Source organism: Oxyura jamaicensis, chromosome 5, assembly GCF_011077185.1.
Source record: "Oxyura jamaicensis isolate SHBP4307 breed ruddy duck chromosome 5, BPBGC_Ojam_1.0, whole genome shotgun sequence".
Classification (NCBI taxonomy): domain Eukaryota; kingdom Metazoa; phylum Chordata; class Aves; order Anseriformes; family Anatidae; genus Oxyura; species Oxyura jamaicensis.
Genome location: NC_048897.1, coordinates 28,599,292 through 28,610,538, shown reverse-complemented (window position 1 = coordinate 28,610,538; position 11,247 = coordinate 28,599,292). Strand labels below are relative to the sequence as shown.

Here is an 11,247-nt window from a genome sequence, read left to right as displayed (position 1 = left end):
ATATATAATTCTCTCTTTTTCTTCCTTGTGGATCGTGACCCCCCTGCCCACCAAGGGGGCTGGGGTGCCCCACGGGTGACGAAGGTCACAGCTGGAGTCCCTGCAGCTGGGGCTCCCCGCGCCGCCCCCAGCTGCCAGCTCCTAAGCTCGGCCCCACCTCTCTTCCTTCTCACGGCAAAACTCAAAATCAATCCAAAGGAAAAAGAAAAACTTTGATTCTTCCGACGTCTTTCACAGGAGCCACCGCCAGGAGAGCCTCAGGGGAGAGGTCTCTGCTGCCTGCCCGTGGCTGGGTGCCGGCTCTCCCATCCTCCTCTTGCCCGGGCTGGTTTCTGCTCAAAGCCCTCCGGGTTTGAAGCGGCAAAGCCCCCCCGTCCCACGGCAGCCACCGCCGTGCCTCCCTCCACCCGACGGCCAGGGAGCAGCTCCGGCCGGGAGCGGGGCTGCCTCTCCTCCCTTATTGCTTCTGCGGCAGCGGGGGGCTGCCGGCCCGATCCCTACCCCTCGGCGCTCCTCAGGGCTGGGGAGCGGAGGCACACAGGGGCTGCTTTGTGCTGGCTGCACACACCGCAAGGGGGGAGGCATCCAGGCACCGGGGAGACGGGGAACGTCCAGGCACAGGCAGGGCAGGGAGGGAAAGAAAATAGTGACCCAAAAGAAGATTCCAACCATTTTTCATCTCTTGCTTTTTTTTTTTCTGGATTTTTTTTTGCCTTTTTTTTTTTTGTGGTGTTTTTTTTTTTTTTCTTTTTTTTTCTTTTCTTTTTTTTTTTTTTTTAAAGTGCAAAAAGCTCTCTGCTGCCCTAGAGAGAGGTTCTTTGGACCAACCATTCATTGCAAAGGAAAAACGGCAGCTAAAATGGGGCGGGGGAAGGAGAGGACAATGCAATGGGGCAGTTGTGCCAGTTCAGTCCCAGGCTGAAATGCCCTGGGCAGACAGAGCAGCTGTTGCCCCTCCGGCTGTTGCGGCCCCAGAGTGCTTCGTGATTCTGGGCCACGCGCAGGGAGCTGGGGAGGAAGAGGAGGCAGCTCCTGTCCCCCCCAGTGTGCTCACTCACCCTCAGCTGCTGCTCTGCGTCCTCCCTGAGCTCTGATGTACCTGTTGTTTCTCCCCTGCTCCCAGCCAGTGCCCAGCCCTCGCCTCAGCGTGGGGCTGCCGTGGGACACACACGGTGCTCCAAGAACGCTGGCACCGCCCCAGCGTGGAAGCGCGGTCCCCAGCCTCGCCCCCTGGGGCAGGGGGAGAACGGCCCTTAGAGCCTCTGCTTCCAGCCCTGTGGCTGGAGAAGCCGCCATACCCTGGCTGCAGAGCTCCTGCCCTTGACACCAAAAGAGCCACCCAGACGCACAAGAGCGGGGGGGGGGGAGGAGGAGGGGACTCGATCCCAGCCCCTGCAGTCAGACGAGGAAAACCGTAATTAAGGGGGCTGAGAGGGCAGGGCGAGCAACGAGCTGGTGGTGGCACAGACAGGGAGGGGTTGTTCCAGCTCCGCTCCCTCTTCCTTGGAGAGACCTTGACCCTCGAGCTTTGTGCTAACAGGGAAGTGACAAGTGTTTCAAGGCAAGGAGATGGCGGGGAGGAGGGGGAAAGCAGGGGGAAGAGGGTGCCCTGTTTCTCTGCACAGAGATCTCTATGACAACCTCCACCTTAAGAGCGGCCAGCCTCCACGCCGAGGCTCCCTGCCATTTGCCCATTCCTCCTCTGGTACTGGCCAGCCTGGCGGGACATCTTCATCGGTGGAAGTCCCAGGGGGAGAAGGAGGAAGGACGGCGGAGCGAGGCCAGCAGCGGCCCTGCCTGCCAAGTCAGGTGGGAGGCAACAGCAGGACACAGAGGGCAAGGTGGGGATGTGGAGGAGCGGCTCTCCAAGAGGGGTGGGTTGGGCTCTTATCCTTCTCCTCAGTCTGCCTGGGGGAGGGTCTCTAGCTGATTTTTTGGATCAGCTTCTCATCGGACAGGCAGTAGAGGCTGTTGATGGACAGGTCCGAGATGAAGTGCTCACAGGCTTTGCGGGTGATCTGTTTGCAACCTCGCAGGTCAATTAGAGTGACGTTGGAGATGCGGCGCAGGTACAGCAAGGCCTGATCCGTCAGCTTATTGCAGCCTGCAGGGAGATGAGAAGGAAGGTGAGCTGCGACACCTCTCTGAAGCTGGCACTGAGCTCTCACGTCAGGTTGGCAAGGCAGGTGGGGAGGAGGAAGCCACTTTGTGACGGCAAGCCCAGCCAGCCAGGCTGCCCTCAGCCCAGCAGGGCCGGGGAGGCCAGCCTCGGCCAGCCAGAGCAGCGTACCCACCTGCCATGTTGAGCTCGGTGAGGGAGTTGCGCGTGGAAGAACCCACGGCCGTGAGGAGGTTGGCTGACTGGTCTGTAAGGTGGTTGCAGTGGCTGAGGTCGAGGCGGGAGAGCAGGGGCATGTGGCGGATGATCAGCCGCAGCGTGGCGTCGGTGATGTCCAGGCCGGCGAGCCGGAAGTCGATCATGTTGCGGAGTTTGCTGCGATTGTCCTGACCTGCAAAGGGAGGGGAGAAGCTGAGCACAGACACGCAGTACTTTTAGCCCTGCTGGTGTGGGACGATCCAGATCCAGCACTGCCTCCCTGCCCTGCGCCCAAGCACATCACCCTCCTCCGGCTTGGTTGCCCCTGCCCTGCAGCAGCAGCTTACTGGGTTTGTCTGTTGGAGGCGTGAGCAAGTCCCGGATCTGAGGGTCCTTGATTCCTACTGCCCACCGAAGATCGAGGGTCCTGAGAAGGGGGCAGCTGGAGGTACTGAGAGCACAGACTGCAGACCAGGAACAGCCCGCCAAGATGAGGTCTTTCAAGCCTGCCGGGAGAGGTAACAAGTCAGCCGGGCTTTGCCCGCGCTGAGGTATCTCAAGTCACAAGCCTTTCTCCAGGCGCAGGAGGAAGCGGCTCCCCTCCCTGCCTGGGGTGGGACATGGAGCCACGCTCCATGCGGGAGCAGTTAGAACAGCCACAGGAAACCACATCCCTATCAGCTACTCCCCAGGCGATAGGATCCAGAGACCCAGGGGTTCTCCCACTGGCGGGTGCCAGGGTTGCAGAGCCCATCTCTCAGCGTGGTCCAGCTGCTGGGAAGCCTCAGTGCCAGCTGGTGGCAGGGGCAAGGGACCCCTCGTTGGCCCACACTCACCTGGCAGCCTGTTGACAAGCCACGTGAGCTGTTTTTTGGAGATGTTGGTCCAGCTGAGGTCAAGGCTGACTGGCTGTCTTTTGATGATGCCACTCAGTGCCTGGGGGGTGATGGACTTGCACCTGCTTAAATCTATCTTTGTCCACAATCTCTTGTCACAGCACCTGGGGACGAGCACAAGGTTGGAAGTTGAGTTCGGAGAGCACTGTGGTCTGAGAGGCCATAAATCCGGGAGGACCCCAGCCCTGGCACAGCCCCGGCTGCAGCACAAAGCCGTTCTTCCCGATTTGTCAGGGTTCCCCAGACATGTGGGGGTGTGTGGCCACCCAGGGATGCCCAGAACAGCCCCAGCAGCGTTTTGCTGCCATGTAACAAGACTCCACATGGCAGCTGCCAGCCTGCTTACTCCCTCCTGGGTGCTCCCCTGCTGGGGCAAATATCTTCAGCCTCCCTGCTCCCAGCAGGCAAAACGCTCAGCCTGGTCCCACCCCATGGCCTTGGCAACGCTCTCTGCTTCACCAGGAGCCACAAGAGAGCTTGGATGTGGCACAAACTATTCCTCTCACAGGAGCCTGAGGACCCAGTGCATTCCCTGCCTCTGGAGCTGCCACACTGGTGGCAGAGGAGGGGACGCTCTCCGCCAGCTGCCATGGCGCACCATGCCTGCTGATCAAAGCGGGACAGCCCCTTCCCGCCGAGCCGTTCCCACTGCTCAGCAGTTAGAAGCCTCCCGGTTCCCCATCCCCATCTGTTCCCAAGCCCTCCATCCACAGCTGTCCCACTGCCAGCATTGTCTTCAGGCCTGCGCCCCCCGAGGCGCTTCCAGGCAGCAAAGCCATCTCTGCCTCAGCCTGCACTGTGGGGCCGGGAAGGGCAAGGACCATGCAGGGCGGTGGGAGAGGGGAGGGCATTAACACCTCACTAGGACACGATGGGGGACACAGGTGACACCCTGCAGCCATCTTCTGACAAACGGGACATGAGGAAGGCACTAGAGGGACAGTCAAGACCAACGCACACAGAGAAGGGGCAGCAGGGCTGCCACGGGGCCCAAGGGTGACGCTGCCCGGCAAAGACCAGTGAGGAGGGGAGGGAGGGCACCAGCAGTGCAGGAAGCAGGATGCCACCCCCCTTCCTCTCTCCGGCTGCCTGTTAGGATCAGGACACGAGCGGTCCAGGTGGCGCTGCCCCTGCCCGTTGTGCTCCCACACTCACCACTTGTACCAGGTCTTGCACACCCGCATGCACTCGCAGAGCTCCCTGCGAGTGAGGTAGCGGAAGACGGACATCCAGACCTCGCGCTGCATCCAGCTCTCCTCGCCCTCCTGTGCCCGGCCCCCTCTGCCATTGAGGCGGGCCACCCCCCCCTCCTCCGCGTTCTCGTCGTCTTCATCGTCCTCCTCCTCGTCTTCCTCGGCAGCCACCTCCTCCTCCCCACCACCCCGTGGGGGCATCCTGGCAGGTGCGTGGCGCATGACCACGCGGGGAGAGTGCTGCAGGTTGGCGGAGGAGGCCGTGATGGCTTGCAGCTTGGGGACAATAGAAGTGCCATGGACGTCTTTGGTGGGGCGCTGGAGCGTCACGGTGAGGTAGGAGCCGTGCAGCTTGGCCTTCTCCACCTCCGACAGCTCCTTCTTGCCGCTGGGGTTGTTTTCCTTCTCCCGCACCATGGTTCGCTCCGTGGCCTGGAGCCGCAGCAGCTGCCGCCGCTTGAAGCGCTCATCCCTGCTGGCGCTGTGGTGGTCACTGGGGCCGGCCCCTGGGGACGAACGCGTCACCATGCCTCGCGGAGATGCCGGGTCGTGGATCAGCTGCAGCATGGGGGTGGGCGAGTTGGGTGGAGGGGTGAGGGGCTCCTCGCAGCTCCGCAGGGGCCGCAGCACCTTGGCTTGCGCCGTGTCGTCGTCGCTCTCCTCTACTTTGCGCTTCTGCAGGGAAGTGGGACGGATGGCAAGTTAGCAGGGGTGGGGCCACACTGCACCTGGGGAACACACGCCTGCCCTCCTTCTCTTCCACTCACACCAGCAACCAACATCTCCACCCCTCGCAGCAGCAGTGTCCTCTGAGGTTGGGGTGGCCTCCACTCTGTGCCTAACAGTCAGTCCCCTACCTCTTGCAGCAGAGACTCCCCGAATCACAGCTCGGCACAAGACACTGCAGGAACAAGGGGTGCTCATCACGCCCACCTGAAGTGCCGGGGGACCCAGGAGCCACTCCGATGTGCACCCCAAGCATGCACATCACCCAGAACGTGAAGGTGCTGCAGCCTCCCCCAGCCTGGCTTGCCTTGGCTGCACCGCTTCCATCTGCAGCGCTGGGCACAGTCCTACGGGGGACGTGGCGGCCGTAGGCTGGCCTCCTGGGCAGTGCTGGCAGGTGCCAGCGGGACTGCTGCCGCCGCACGCAGCCCACCCGCTGGCTGGCAGAAGGACCCAGCCAACCTTGCCGCTTCCGCAGGAACCTGGCCTTGGCGCGCTGATGAGCTCTCTAGGATCCGCAGACAGAGCAGGGGCTGTCAGCTTGCCTCACTGCAGGCCCCAGGAACGCACTGCAGCAGCATCTGCCGGGCCCTCCATCCCTGCAGGTCGCTGCTGCGTGGCACCCGAATGGCCCTGCTGCTGCCCAGCTGGTCCCTTGCTTGGGGCTGGTGCCTGCCAGCCTCCAGCCCACCCCACAAGCCTGTCTGTGCACCTCCGGAGCCACTGCTCTGCTCTGGATGGCCCCAGTCCTGCCTACCCACAGCAGGACACAGTGAGATGGACGATGCACGGCCTGACCTCCCCTGCCCCAGCACAGCTCGCCTCTTACCTGGCCCTTCTCTGCGTCGTCACCCTGGTAGCACTTGGGACATTCCCAGCAGTTGGGGAGCTCGTCGTTGAGCAGTCCTTCTCCATCCATCTGCAAAGCAGAGCGCAATCAGCAGCGCCCTTCCCCACAGCCCAGCCCAGCCCAGCCCAGGCACACGTGCAACTCACCTGCAAGCAGCCAGGGTGAACAATCTCGTTGCAGATGCAGCACTCCATGAGCTTCTTCTCAAAGTCCTGCGAGTCCTCATTCTGATCCACCTCCCCGCAAAGTGCACACGTGACCGAGTGAGGCAGCCTGGGCTACAAAGGAAAGCAGGGGTGATACCAGGGCAAGGAAGGATAGCCTTCCCCCCCCCCCCCCTCCTCCCTTCCCTCACCACCCAAACAATAGGGAAGGGGCCAACTTTTCCCCCGGAATCAAACGTGGCCACCACCCTCCCCTCGACCAGCCACACAGAGCTGCTGCCGGGCTGCAGCGGACTTTGGAGAAAAGGATCAGGCTACAGACTCACCGCTAAGCACTGCCGGAGGACGCAGGACTGCTTCATGCGACCAGGCCCGCCAAACTTCTTCATGTCCCTGCAGTAGTGGCACATGCCACACTCGCCTTGCATGCAGGCCTTGCATTTCCGGCACCGCACGCGCCTCCGCCGGGCACCCGACACAATGGGAGAGACCGTGGGCCTGACGGGTGTCGGGCGGGGCGTTGGCTTCATGGTGTGAGGCTTGGTGATGGGGATGGTGGGCAGGCGGACCCTCAGCCGCGCCTGCAGCTTTAGCTGGTAACAGAAAAGATGGAAGAAGCACGAGATGGGCGGATGGTGGCACTCTGCTCGGACCAGCAAGCTTCTGGTTTTGCCCTCTGTGACCTCCAGTCACATGCAGGGAGCAACCCTGCTCCCTCGCTACTCGGTGGACAGACAGCTCGTCCCCTCTGTGCAGCCAGGTTTCTCCACCAGCCTCATGGGGATGGGGCTCAGCTCTGGAAGTGGTGCTCCGGTCACCCTTCCTGCCAGCTCAAGGTGTGCTGAGAGCAACCAGTGCCTGTTAAGGGCACAGGTGGGAAGGCACAGCTCCTCAGCAGACATCTGTCCTGCTGCATCCCATCAGCAAACTCACTGCTGGCTGTGGCATCCTGCTGGGAATGGCCATGACATCGTGTACACCCAAAAAGCCAGCGCAAGGACAGAGCTGTGGGTATGCCAAGCATTTGAGTGCTGCACCCAAAGCATGAAAATATCTCCAGATCTCTTCCGCCAGAAAAGCTGTCTGCGATGCTTGCGCTGCTCGAGGAGCAGCAAAGTCATGCTGAACACCCCGGGACAGGGCAGGCAGGCACCTCTGAAGGGTGACCCGAGCAGCTTGCTTGTACCCAGACGCCCAAACTGAGCGTTACCAGTCCTTCCCAACGTGGTGGGGTCCTGCTCTCCCCACACGCCCATGAGCCTGCCTCCTGGCAGGAAGGGAGAGGTGACCATGGGAGCTGTCCTGGCAGGCATGGGAAGGCAGCCAGGGGGAGGGGAAGTCTGGAAGGCTGCCCTCACCTCCATCTGCCCAGAGCTCGGTGCAGCTTTGGGCCCTGGGTTACGAGCATGGCTGGAGAGGGAATAGCAGGGGAAAGCCGAGGCCCCTCTCCTGAGATGCTGGCTGCTACCTGCAGGCAGAGACCCCCTGGGAGGGTGCTGCCTTCCCTGGGGGGGTGCTGCCTTCCCTGGGGGCAAGAGCCAGCACCACAGCACGGGCAGTGTGCTGACGGGGGCACAAGCCCTGGCACACACCCACCTAGCAGCGAGGGGCCAGCCTGCCTGCTGAACAAGCAGGGGAGCTGCTGATCACTGACACCCACACCTCACCCTTCACCTCTCCGGCAAACACAACAGCGATACCCTCCCCTGGAATGCCATCCAGGCCCCCCTCAGCAAACCAAGAGCTTCAGTGCGAGGTCCCTCCAGCAATCACCCTCCAACAATGCCAAGGCTCCAGCCCCTCTGAGCACAGCTACAGAATGCAGAGCAGCCGGGGCTGCCCCCAGCACCTGCACAGCTGGAGACCTCTGCAGCTGCGAGCACACGGGTCTGCCCACAGGGCTGCAGAGGCAGCTGAGCCCCGCGCCCTGCCGTGCTCCCCCACTTCCCATGGGCTCCCAAGGGAGGTACAGAGGTGGCACCACCACGCCCCAGCTGCACAGCAGGTAATTGGCCAAACTGCACGTGGTACCCTCCAGCAACAGCCACCCATACCCCTCCTTGCAGCTCCTACCTTATCTCTCTTGGGCCACTGGACGATGGGGACGCCTGTAAGTGCCAGTTTGGGGTCACTGTTTGCGTATTCTTCTAGCAGCAGCTGGTGAGGAGAGGGAGGGCGGAGGGGAAAAAGAAAAAGTGAGAAGAAGGACAGGTGTGAGCAGAGCAAAACAATGCTCCTGTCAGCCGGGCAGGCTCTGACCAGATGCCAAGGCCAACGTGCTTCAAACACGGCACGGAAGGAACCCTCTTCCACCCACACCCGTGAGCAGCGAGCCCTCCCCACATGAGACAGACAAGCTCTGTCGAGTCGATGTGCACGAATGCTTTCATCAACTGCATTTCAGCCCCGAGGCCCCGCGCTGTGCAGTGGCTGGGAGAGAGCGCCGAGCTCTTGCAATCCAGCAGGATTCATGGGGGAGGAAGCACATAGGTCCCTCGCTGCCCCCCACAGCTGCTGTGCCCGCTCTGCAGCCCGGTGCGAGCCACGGGTGGCTGGGAGCGGCTCCCCCGTGACCCGAGTGCTCCCGTGGCTCTGGCGGCTGGACGCACTGCCCCGCAGGCCCCCAGTGCTCCGGCCCCCTGCCCGCAGCCCCCTCCCCAGCGAGCCCACCCGCTGCAAAAGGTGCTTTATTTACTCGCTGTCGCCATGGCTACGCGAGCAGCAGCCTCCTGCCGGCATCCCTGTGCGGGGCTGCTCGTGGCCGGGTGTCCCCGGGAGCTGCCCGCACACTGGGGCTGGCTCCGGCACCGCGTCCCCCGCCTGCTCTGGAGGTGGCAGGAAGCTGCGGCCTCCCCCAGCTCCCCAGCGGCACAGCACGCTGCCTGCAGACCTTCCGCCTCCCGGCCAGCCGGCCCCGAGCACGGGCTGGAAGGAGAGGTCGGGGACCCAGGGTGCGCGCGCACACGTGTGCGCAGGGAACCGCAGTCTCCCCGTGCCTGGGGCCCAGCGGGGGCTCGGGCACGCTTCAAACTGGGGGGGGAGAGAGGGGGGTTCGCTCACTGGGGGTGCCGGGGTCCTGGGGCTGCGGACAGCTGGAAGCCAGGATGGGTGCGGGCCACCTCAACCCCGCTGGGGGCAGGCGGCAGGGAGGGGACCCTGCGAGCACGCCGTGCCATGCCGCGCACTGCCCCGGCCACGAGAGCTGGGTGCCAGCCAGCACGCCCGGGGGACGGGGAGGGGAGAGGTGAGTCCACGCGCCAGCCCGGGACAGCGGGGGTGGGGGCTGGGGGCAGAGGGGAAGCTGGGGATCCCCGGGTCCCAGAGCCCCGCGTCCCCTCCCCAGCCCGCGAGCGGTGCCAGCTGCCTGACCTTGTGCCTCTGGAGCTGCCGCGACTCCGGGGCGAAGTTTGCCGAGCCCTCTTTGTTTCGGTGCCTGCGCCGCGAGGTTCGGCTCCCCCCCCCCCTCTCCCCGGCCGCCGCCGGGGGCCGGCTCAGAGCGTGCGGCCCCGCTCCGGACCCCCGCTCCTCAGGGACATGGCCGGGAGCGCGGCTGCGCCCCCTGCCCCGAGCCCCCCCGGCTCCTCCCCGGCTCCGGCAGCCGCACCGGCGGCCGCGTGCTCCTCCCGAGCCCTGGGGCAGCGGCGGCAGCTTCCTGAGCCCGAAACAATGCTGCTGCGTCACCCACATGCGGTTCCCAGCAATGCTTTGCAACGGGAAGATGGCAGAAGAGAAAAAGCGAGCGAGCGAGCCGAGAGGGCAGAGCCGTTCTGCTGCAGCGCCGGGAGGGGCCGGCACGGCGGCGGCGCCGCGCGGATTGGCGCAGGGGCCCGGCGGCGCGGCCCCCCCCGCCCGCCGCCACCGCAGCCGGAGGAACGGGGCGGCCCCCCCGGGCTGGGCCGGAGCCCCGCTCGTGCCCGGCCTCCCCGGCGCCCTTCTTTTGTCTCCTCTGGGGCAGTTCTCGGGGTCCCGCGGGGAGCCAGACCCACCTCCGCGCAGGAGATGCCCCGGGCACGAGCGAGGAGAAGGGGCTGTGGGGGCGAGAGCTCCCCAAAGAAGGGGGCTGTGCTCGCATCCTCCCCCCCCGGGCGCACAGCGGCTAAGTTTGGGAGCTGGTGTGGTCCCAAGACCACCGCTGACCTTGCCGCTAGAGGGGGACAAGCTCCCGCTGGGTGCAGCGAGGTCCCCCCCCCGTGCCAGCCCAGCTCCAGGAGAGCCCCCCGCCTCGCTCCAGCCCACCGCCATTAAAAGGGAGGAAGCTCTTTTACATAAAGCGAGCGCCCCAAAAGCAGCACTAGGGAAAAACGAGCGCTCCCACGCCTGATGCACATCATCTGCAAGCACCTACGGCTCTCATCCATCCCGGCCCCAAAAAAGCCCAAGGAACAAGTTGTGCATGGACCTAACTCCGGTGCCTGCACTGCCTCCACCTCCGTAACTGTGTTTCAAGGGAGTGTGCAGGCCCCAGGTCATCGCCAAAGTCAAGCACAAACGGCACGCAGAGGTCACCTCTGCTTGGGCAGCTCCATGGGAATTGCCAGACATACCCTGAAAGCCGTACTGCCAGCACACGCACAGGGAGCGTCCACGCTTCATGCTGTAGTTTCATCTGTTTCATCTCATCTCACCTGTAGGCAGGAGCGTGGCCAGCATTGCCTTCCCACCACGGGAGGACCTACCACAGCTCACCAGCCACCCCGACCCTTCACTGTCCAGTCCTGGCGGCAGCAGCCCCTGTTCCTCACTGAGTCCTCTCAGCCTCCCATCACCTGCACAAAGCAGGGACTGGGCAGACACTCCCCACAGAGTGCCCCAAGACCACGCACCCCTCCCAAGGTTGCTCATCAGCACTTTCACATCCTCTGGGTTTCCGCAAGCTGCCATGTTCACTGCTTCTCTTTGACAAAAGCACATCAAAAACTGTCTTGGGAACAGACGTGACCCACAGGAGGAACAGAGCTGGCAGAAGAGAGTAACATGCCTTTGCAGAAGAACGAAATGTCATCTCTGATACCGAAAGACTTTGTGCAACATTGAGCCAGGTTATGTGGGAAGCCAGACCAGAGGCTGTAAGAAGAGATTCTGGAGACAGGATCCTCACTTC

At 63.5% G+C, this 11,247-nt stretch overlaps 1 protein-coding gene across 2 annotated transcripts in view; it reads right to left on the bottom strand.

Annotated features, from left to right (window-relative positions):
* Positions 1-686: 686 nt before the first annotated feature.
* The window catches only part of KDM2A (lysine demethylase 2A), a 64,847-nt gene continuing 54,286 nt past the window's right edge, over positions 687-11,247 (bottom strand). Inside the window, exons 14-23 of one of the 2 annotated variants that reach the window (XM_035327755.1) lie at positions 8,220-8,303; positions 6,473-6,739; positions 6,129-6,260; positions 5,962-6,051; positions 5,440-5,640; positions 4,369-5,081; positions 3,154-3,317; positions 2,665-2,823; positions 2,295-2,510; positions 687-2,104 (exon numbers count right to left, since the gene is read on the bottom strand). In XM_035327755.1, the coding sequence (XP_035183646.1) occupies positions 1,923-2,104; positions 2,295-2,510; positions 2,665-2,823; positions 3,154-3,317; positions 4,369-5,081; positions 5,440-5,640; positions 5,962-6,051; positions 6,129-6,260; positions 6,473-6,739; positions 8,220-8,303 (2,208 nt within the window). In that variant the 3' untranslated portion in view covers positions 687-1,922. The remainder of the gene's footprint in view (positions 2,105-2,294; positions 2,511-2,664; positions 2,824-3,153; positions 3,318-4,368; positions 5,082-5,439; positions 5,641-5,961; positions 6,052-6,128; positions 6,261-6,472; positions 6,740-8,219; positions 8,304-11,247) is intronic. The other variant, XM_035327756.1, reaches the window with a different exon arrangement.